At 68.8% G+C, this 8,975-nt stretch overlaps 1 protein-coding gene across 1 annotated transcript; it reads left to right on the forward strand.

The window, feature by feature from the left end:
* Positions 1-2,704: 2,704 nt before the first annotated feature.
* On the forward strand, positions 2,705-8,917 carry NAGK (N-acetylglucosamine kinase). The gene is made up of 9 exons (XM_075420210.1): positions 2,705-2,785; positions 3,034-3,132; positions 4,916-5,057; positions 5,152-5,262; positions 5,342-5,454; positions 7,899-7,986; positions 8,240-8,337; positions 8,427-8,505; positions 8,603-8,917. The coding sequence occupies exons 2-9, from the start codon at positions 3,073-3,075 to the stop codon at positions 8,860-8,862; spliced, it is 951 nt and encodes a 316-aa protein (XP_075276325.1). The 5' UTR covers positions 2,705-2,785; positions 3,034-3,072; the 3' UTR covers positions 8,863-8,917.
* Positions 8,918-8,975: the final 58 nt, after the last annotated feature.

Raw genomic sequence — 8,975 nt, forward strand, 5'->3', positions numbered from 1 at the left:
ACCACCCAGTCACGGCCCGCCGTCATCCCCACCTGGTGACACCCCCCTTCTACAGCTCGTCCTCCCTGCCCCATCTGCCCCAGCTCCTCTTCCCATTCCGATGAGCCCACCCATCCACCCGTCTGCTCTGCCACCCACCTCTCGCCACCCGCTCCACCCACCCTGTCATCCTCTCCCTTGCTCTGCTCTTCTACCTTGTCCAACCAACCAGCCACCCCAGCCACCCAGCCCTACCTATCGTCATCCATCCATCCATCCATCCATCCATCCATCATCCCTCCATCCATCCACCCATCCATCCATCCACCCATCCATCTTCTTCATCCATCTGCCCCCTCTGTCTTCTCCATCTGCCTCTCCATCTTCTCCTTCCATCCATCTGCCCATCATTCTTTCCCTGTCTTGTCTGCTCCTCCTTCTTCTTTTTCCTTCCTTCCTTCCTTCCTTCCTTCCTTCCTTCCTTCCTTCCTTCCTTCCTTCCTTCCTTCCTTCCTTCCTTCCTTCCTTCCTTCCTTCCTTCCTTCCTTCCTTCCTTCCTTCCTTCCTTCCTTCCTTCCTTCCTTCCTATCAGCCATCCACCTCTCCATCTTCTCCATCCATCCATCTGACCACCCATCTGCCCCTGTGTCGTCTCTGTCTGCCCCTCCATCTGCTCCATCCACCCCTTCACCCACCCATCCACCCATCCATCCATCCACCCATCCATCTTCTTCATCCATCTGCCCCTCTGTCTTCTCCATCTGCCTCTCCATCTTCTCCTTCCATCCATCTGCCCATCATTCTTTCCCTGTCTTGTCTGCTCCTCCTTCTTCTTCCTTCCTTCCTTCCTTCCTTCCTTCCTTCCTTCCTTCCTTCCTTCCTTCCTTCCTTCCTTCCTTCCTTCCTTCCTTCCTTCCTTCCTTCCTTCCTTCCTTCCTTCCTTCCTTCCTTCCTTCCTTCCTTCCTTCCTTCCTTCTTTCCTATCAGCCATCCACCTCTCCATCTTCTCCATCCATCCATCTGACCACCCATCTGCCCCTGTGTCGTCTCTGTCTGCCCCCTCCATCTGCTCCATCCACCCCTTCACCCACCCATCCATCCATCCACCCATCCATCTTCTTCATCCATCTGCCCTTCTGTCTTCTCCATCTGCCTCTCCATCTTCTCCTTCCATCCATCTGCCCATCATTCTTTCCCTGTCTTCTCTGTCTGCTCCTCCTTCTTCTCTTTGCTTCCTTCCTTCCTTCCTTCCTTCCTTCCTTCCTTCCTTCCTTCCTTCCTTCCTTCCTTCCTTCCTTCCTTCCTTCCTTCCTTCCTTCCTTCCTTCCAAGCAGTCATGCACCTCTCATCTTCTCCGTCCGTCCATCCATCCATCCATCCATCCATCCATCCATCCATCCATCCCTCCTCCATCCATCCCTCCATCCATACATCCATCCACCCACCCATCCATCCACCCATCCCTCCCTCCATCGTCTCCATCCCTCCATCCATCCCTCTATCCCTCCATCCTCTCCATCCATCCCTCCATCCTCTCCATCCATCCCTCCATCCTCTCCATCCATCCATCCATCCATCCATCCATCCACCCCACCCACCATCCACCCACCCACCCATCCATCCCTCCATCCGTCCATCCGAGCAGCCATGCACCTCTCCCTCTTCTCCATCCACCTCTCCACCCCTCCCTGCACCCAGCCCCCCCTCCTCTCCCTCCATCACCCCCCAGCTCAGCCCCTGGCGCAGCGGCTGACCTGTCCCCCCTGTCCCCCCTGTCCCCCGCTGTCCCCCCCGTCTCCTGCTGCCCCCCCCGTCCCCCCCCTGTCCCCCCGCTGTCCTCCCCTCTCCCCCGCTGTCCCCCACTGTCCCCCCCGTCTCCCGCTGCCCCTGTCCTCGCTGTCCCCCCCTGTCCCCCCGCTGTCCCCCCCCTGCCCCTCGCTGTCCTCCCTGTCCCCTCCTGTCCTCCCTGTCCCACGCTGCCCCCCCCATCTCCGTCTCCCCTGTCCCCCCCTGTCCCCTCTGTCCCCCCCGTTCCCCGCTGTCCCCCCCTGCTCTTCGCTGTTCTCCCTGTCCCCTCCTGTCCTCCCTGTCCCCCCTGTCCCCCCGCTGTCCCCCCCCGTCCCCCCCCTGTCCCTCCTGTCCCCCCCCGTTCCCCGCTGTCCCTCGCTGTCCCCCCCCTGTCCCCTCTATCCCCCCCCCGATCCCCCCTGTCACCCCCAGCGGGTCGGCGCAGGGACCCGGGCGGGGTCGCACGGCCGAAAGGGGCGTGGCCGAGCCCTCGGGGGCGGGGGGAAAGGCGGGGCGAGGGCGGGGGCGTGGCCAGGAGCGGGAAGGGGCGGGGCGAGCGCAGGCGGCGATGGCGGAGGTGTTCGGCGGGGTGGAGGGGTGAGCGGTGGCGACGGGGGGGGTTTGGGGGGGGGGGTCCTGGACCCCCCCGGGGCCTGATCCCCGCGGGTACCCCCAGTTTGGGGGCGGGGGGGGCAGGAACCGGGGTTGGGGGGGGGCCCAGGGCCCCCCCCCCCCAACCCGCTTCCTGCCCCCCCCCGCCCGCTTCTTGCCCCCCCGACCCCCCCCTCCCCAGTACAGAGCAGGACCAGGGGCTGAATTCCTCGGGGCAGAGCGTTGGGGGGCTTCAGCACCCCCAAAAGCTGCTTTAGAGGTTCCTAAATTGGGGGGGGGGGGGCTCTGATTTTGTCCCCCCCCCCCTTTTCTCTCCGCAGGGGGGGGCACCCACTCCAGGGTGGTGCTGGTCTCCGAGGACGGTCGGATCCTGGCCGAGAGCGAGGGACCCTGCACAAATCACTGGGTGAGGTGGGGGACCCCCCCCCTTGTCCCCCCCCTATACCCCAGCACGGGGGGGGGACACTACATCGCTGGGGGGGGGGGTTGGCCGTGCTTGTCCCCAAGCCCCATGGGTGGGGGGGGGGGAATGAAGGTGCCGGGGCGTTGCTGGTGGCGAAGCTTTCGGCTAAGGGGACCCCCCCCCCCCGGGGGATGGAGCCTGGGGAGGGGGCTTCAGAGTGTGTGTGTCCCCCCCCCCCGCCGGGGTCCCAGCTCGTCGGCTCCGAGGAGTGCCTGGAGAGGATCGAGAGGATGGTCAGCGAGGCCAAGAGCAAGGCCGGGCTCGACCCCTGCGTCCCCCTCTGCTCGCTGGTGAGCCCCCCCGTGCCCCCCCGGGACTGGCATCCTCCCCACGGAGGCTCCATCTCCCCATGGATGCTCCATCTCCCCCCTTGGGACCATCATCCTCCCCATGGATGCTCCATCTCCCCCCTTGGGACCATCATCCTCCCCATGGATGCTCCATCTCCCCATGGATGCTCCATCTCCCCCCTTGGGACCATCATCCTCCCCATGGATGCTCCATCTCCCCACGGATGCTCCATCTCCTCCCTGGGACTGGTGTCCTCTCCCCATGGATGCTCCCCATGGATGCCCCCCAGGCCCAGGATCCTCCCCATGGATGCTCCATCTGCCCCCCTGGGACCAGCATCCTCCCCATGGAGGCTCCATCTCCCCACGAATGCTCCATCTCCCCATGGGTGCTCCATCCTCCCCATGGATGCTCCATCTCCTCCCTGGGACTGGTGTCCTCTCCTCATGGAGGCTCCATCTCCCCATGGATCCTCCATCCTCCCCATGGATGCTCCATCTCCCCCACCTGGGACCATCATCCTCCCCACGGAGGCTCCATCCTCCCCATGGATGCTCCATCTCCCCATGGATCCTCCATCCTCCCCATGGATGCCCCATCTCCCCATGGGTGCTCCATCTCCCCCACCTGGGACCATCATCCTCCCCACGGATGCTCCATCCTCCCCACGGATGCTCCATCTCCCCATGGATGCCCCATCTCCCCACGGATCCTCCATCCTCCCCACGGATGCTCCATCTCCCCACGGATGCCCCATCTACCCATGGATCCTCCATCTCCCCATGGATGCTCCATCTCCCCCACCCGGGACCATCATCCTCCCCATGGATGCTCCATCTCCCCATGGATGCTCCATCTCCCCCACCCGGGACCATCATCCTCCCCACGGATGCTCCATCCTCCCCACGGATGCTCCATCTCCCCATGGATGCTCCATCTCCTCCCTGGGACTGGTGTCCTCTCCCCACGGAGGCTCCATCTCCCCATGGATGCTCCATCTCCCCCACCCGGGACCATCATCCTCCCCACGGAGGCTCCATCCTCCCCATGGATGCCCCATCTCCCCACGAATGCTCCATCTGCCCCCCGCCGGGCCCAGCATCCTCCCCATGGATGCTCCATCTCCTCCCTGGGACCAGTGTCCTCTCCCCATAGATCCTCCATCCTCCCCATGGATGCTCCATCCTCCCCACGGAGGCTCCATCCTCCCCATGGATGCCCCATCTCCCCATGGATGCTCCATCTCCCCCACCCGGGACCATCATCCTCCCCATGGGTGCTCCATCTCCCTATGGATGCTCCATCTCCCCATGGATGCTCCATCTCCCCACGGATGCTCCATCTCCCCATGGATCCTCCATCCTCCCCATGGATGCTCCATCTCCCCATGGATGCTCCATCCTCCCCACGGATCCTCCATCCTCCCCATGGATGCCCCATCTCCCCATGGATGCTCCATCTCCCCACGGATCCTCCATCCTCCCCATGGATGCTCCATCCTCCCCATGGATGCTCCATCCTCCCCACGGATCCTCCATCCTCCCCATGGATGCCCCATCTCCCCATGGATGCTCCATCTCCCCATGGATCCTCCATCCTCCCCATGGATGCTCCATCTCCCCATGGGTGCTCCATCTCCCCATGGGTGCTCCATCCTCCCCACAGATGCCCCATCTCCCCACGGATGCTCCATCTCCCCTCCCTGGGACTTTTGCCCCCTCCCCACGGCCGCCCCGTCCCCGCGTGCCCCCCGGCTGACGGCCCCCCCGGGGCGTGGGGCAGGGGCTCTCTCTCAGCGGCGCTGACCAGGCGGACGCCGTGGCCACGCTGACCGCCGACCTGCGCCGACGCTTCCCCCACCTCAGCCGGAGCTACCACGTCACCTCCGACGCCGTCGGGGCCATGGCCACCGCCACCGACCGCGGTAGGGGACAGCTCGCCGCGGGGTTGGGGGGGTGACAGCGATGGCGGGGACCACCCTGGCGTGTCCCCCCACCCGACGGGCGCCCACCCCGCAGGTGGCATCGTCCTCATCTCCGGCACCGGCTCCAACTGCAAACTGGTCAACCCCGACGGGACGGGGACGCGCTGCGGCGGCTGGGGCCACCTGATGGGCGACGAGGGCTCGGGTGAGGCCGGTGGGGCCGGGGGGGGGGTTGTCGGGGATGGGGGTGGGGGGTCTCAGCCCGCTCCCCCCCCCCCCCGCAGCGTACTGGATCGCCCACCGCGCCGTCAAGACGGTGTTCGACTGCGTGGACAACCTGGAGGTGCCACCCCACGACGTCGCCTACGTCAGGCAGGCCATGCTGGACTACTTCCAGGTGTGCTGGGGGGGGTCCTGGGGGGGCTCCGGGTGCTGTGGGGGGGTCTAGGGGGGTTCCAGGCGTTGTGCCGGGGGCTGGGGGGGCTGCGGGTGCTGTGCCGGGGTCCAGGGGGCTGTGTGCTGGGGTCCTGGGGGGGCTCCAGGCTAGGTTCTGGGGTCCTGGGGGGGCTCTGGGCGCTGTGCGGGGGTCCAGGGGGGCTGCGGGTGCTGTGCCGGGGGCTGGGGGGCTGCGGGTGCTGTGCTGGGGTCCGGGGGGGGCTCCAGGGTAGGTTCTGGGGTCCTGGGGGGGCTCCGGGTGCTGTGCTGGGGGCTGGGGGGGCTGTGGGTGCAGTGCCGGGGTCCAGGGGGCTGTGTGCTGGGGTCCTGGGGGGGCTCCGGGTGCTGTGGGGGGGTCTAGGGGGGTTCCAGGTGCTGTGCCGGGGGCTAGGGGGGCTCCGGGCGCTGTGCTGGGGGCTGGGGGGGCTGTGGGTGCTGTGCCGGGGTCCTGGGGGGGCTCCAGGCTAGGTTCTGGGGTCCTGGGGGGGCTCCGGGTGCTGTGCGGGGGTCCTGGGGGGGTTCCAGGCGCTGTGCCGGGGCCTGGGGGGGCTGCGGGTGCTGTGCTGGGGTCCTGGGGGGGCTCCAGGCGCTGTGCCGGGGGCTGTGGGGGCTGTGGGTGCAGTGCCGGGGTCTGGGGGGCTGTGTGCTGGGGTCTGGTGGGGCTCCAGGCTAGGTGCTGGGGTCCTGGGGGGGCTCCGGGTGCTGTGCGGGGGTCCAGGGGGGCTCCGGGTGCTGTGCCAGGGGCTGGGGGGCTCCGGGTGCTGTGCCGGGGTCCAGGGGGCTGTGTGCTGGGGTCCTGGTGGGGCTCCAGGCTAGGTTCTGGGGTCCTGGGGGGGCTCCGGGTGCTGTGGGGGGGTCTAGGGGGGTTCCAGGTGCTGTGCTGGGGGCTGGGGGGCTACGGGTGCTGTGCCGGGGTCCAGGGGGCTGTGTGCTGGGGTCTGGTGGGGCTCCAGGCTAGGTTCTGGGGTCCTGGGGGGGCTCCGGGCGCTGTGCCGGGGGTCTAGGGGGGTTCCAGGCTCTGTGCCAGGGGCTGGGGTGCTCCGGGTGCTGTGCCGGGGTCCGGGGGGCTCTGGGCTGGATGATGGGACAGTGGGGTTCCGGGGGGGCTCCATGCTGTGTGCTGGGGTCTGGGGTCTCCGGGCTGTGTGCCGGGGTCCTGGGGGGCTCCTGGCTGTGTATTGGGGTCCTGGGGGGCTCCTGGCTGTGTGCTGGGGTCTGGGGTCTCTGGGCTGTGTGCCAGGGTCCAGGGGGCTCTGGGCTGTGTGCTGGGGTCTGGGGGGGCTCCAGGCTGTGCTTTGGGGTCCTGGGGGGGGCTCTGTGCTGGGGTCTGGGGGGCTCTGTGCTGGGGTCTGGGGGGCTCTGGGCTCTGTGCTGGGGTCCCAGGGGGGCTCTGGGCTGCACACTGGGATGGTGGGGTCCAGGGGGTCTCTGGGCTCTGTGCTGGGGTCTGGGGGGGCTCCAGGCTGTGTTCTGGGGTCCACAGGGCTCTGGGCTGCATAGTGGGATGGTGGGGTCCTGGGGGGGGCTGCACGCTGTGTGCCGGGGTCTGGGGGGGCTCTGGGCTGCACATTGGGATAGTGGGGTTCTGGGGGGCTCTGTGCTGTGTGCCAGGGTCTGGGGGGCTCCGGGCTGTGTGCTGGTGTCCAGAGGGGCTCCAGGCTCTGCATTGGGGTCCTGGGGGGGCTCTGTGCTGGGGTCCGGGGGGCTCTGGGCTGCACATTGGGATAGTGGGGTCCTGGGGGGGCTCTGGGCTGCATATTGTGCTGGGGTCCAGGGGGCTCTGGGCTGCAGAGCAGGATGGGGGGGTTCTGGGGGGCTCTGGGCTGTGTGCTGGGGTCCAGGGGGCTCTGGGCTGGATGGTGGCACAGTGGGGTCCTGGGGGGCCTCTGGGCTGCAGAGCAGGATGGGGGGGTTCTGGGGGGGCTCCAGGCTGTGTGCCCGGGGTCCCAGGGGGGCTCTGGGCTGCAGAGCAGGATGGTGGGGTCCCGGGGGGGCTCCGGGCTGTGTGCTGGGGTCCCAGGGGGGCTCTGGGCTGCAGGGGATGGTGGGGTCCCGGGGGGGCACCGGGCTGTGTGCCGGGGTCCGGGGGGCTCTGGGCTGCAGAGGATGGGGGGGTCCCAGGGGGGCTCTGGGCTGCAGAGCAGGATGGTGGGGTCCCGGGGGGGCTCCGGGCTGTGTGCTGGGGTCCCAGGGGGGCTCTGGGCTGCAGAGGATGGTGGGGTCCCGGGGGGGCACCGGGCTGTGTGCTGGGGTCCCAGGGGGGCTCTGGGCTGTAGAGCAGGACGGCGGGGTCCCGAGGGGTCTCTGGGCTGGCCGGGGGGTCCCCGGGGTGGGGTGGGGGGGGGATGGCCGCTGGCACTCGGGGCTCACCGGCAGACCCCCCCCCCCCCGGTCCCGGCGCTGCAGATCTCCGACAGGATGGGGCTCCTCCCGCAGCTCTACCGCACCTTCGACAAGTCCAAGTTCGCGGGGTTTTGCCAGAAGCTGGCGGAGGGTAGGGGAGCCCCTTCCCCGGGGGGGGGCAGGGGGCTGCACGGGGAAGGGGGGGGCCGAGCCCCCCGGTCCCCCCTCCCCGCCTGGGCACTGTCACCCCCGAGCACCCTCCGCCCTCGTCGCAGCCCAGCCCGGCTTGCGGGAGCCGGGGGTGCGAGCCCCGGTGGGTGCAGGGGGGGGGTCCCAGGAGGGAAATCCCGGGGAGGGGGGGGGGGGTCCCGTGTCCCCATCCCACCCCCCCATCCCGTCCCCAGGCGCCCAGGCTGGGGACCCTCTCTGCTGCCACATCTTCCACGAAGCCGGCGAGGTCCTGGCTCGCCACGTCGTCGCCGTGCTGCCCAAAACCGACCCGGTGAGAGCTGGGGGGTCCCGGGGGGGCGTGGGGTTCGGGGGGGGGGGGTCCCGCTGCCACCCCTCACCCGCTGCCCCCCCCCCCTGCAGAGCCTGTTTTTGGGGGAGCTGGGGCTGCCCATCGTCTGCGTGGGCTCCGTCTGGAACAGCTGGGAGAGGATGCAGGCGGGTGAGTGGGGCGACGGGCGCTGCTGGGGGGGGGGTCCCCACATCCCCCCCGTCCCCCCCATCCCCCCGACCCTGCCTGTGTGTGTCCCCCCCCCCAGGGTTCGTCCGGGTGCTGGCGCAGGCGCGGGACGGGGTCCCCGGCCGCGTGTTCTCCCGGTTCAGCCTCCTGAAGCTGAAGGGGTCGTCGGCGCTGGGGGGGGCCCGGCTGGGGGCCCGCGGCGTGGGCCGGGCGCTGCCGCTCGACTGCGCCCGCAACGTCGACGTCTTCTACACCCACGTCTTCCAGCCGCGGCCCCCCGGGACGGACGGACCCCCCGGCACGGACGGACCCCCCCCAGCTTCCCTAATTCGGCAATAAAACGGGGTGCACGGCCCCGAGGGAAAATGGGCTGGGGGGGGGGGGGCTGCGGGGAGACCACAAACGGGACCTTGAGGGTTCCCCGTTTCGGTGCTGGTGGAACTGGGGGGGGG

The sequence above is a fragment of the Opisthocomus hoazin genome, chromosome 5 (genome assembly GCF_030867145.1).
Source record: "Opisthocomus hoazin isolate bOpiHoa1 chromosome 5, bOpiHoa1.hap1, whole genome shotgun sequence".
In the NCBI taxonomy this organism is placed as follows: Eukaryota; Metazoa; Chordata; class Aves; order Opisthocomiformes; family Opisthocomidae; genus Opisthocomus; species Opisthocomus hoazin.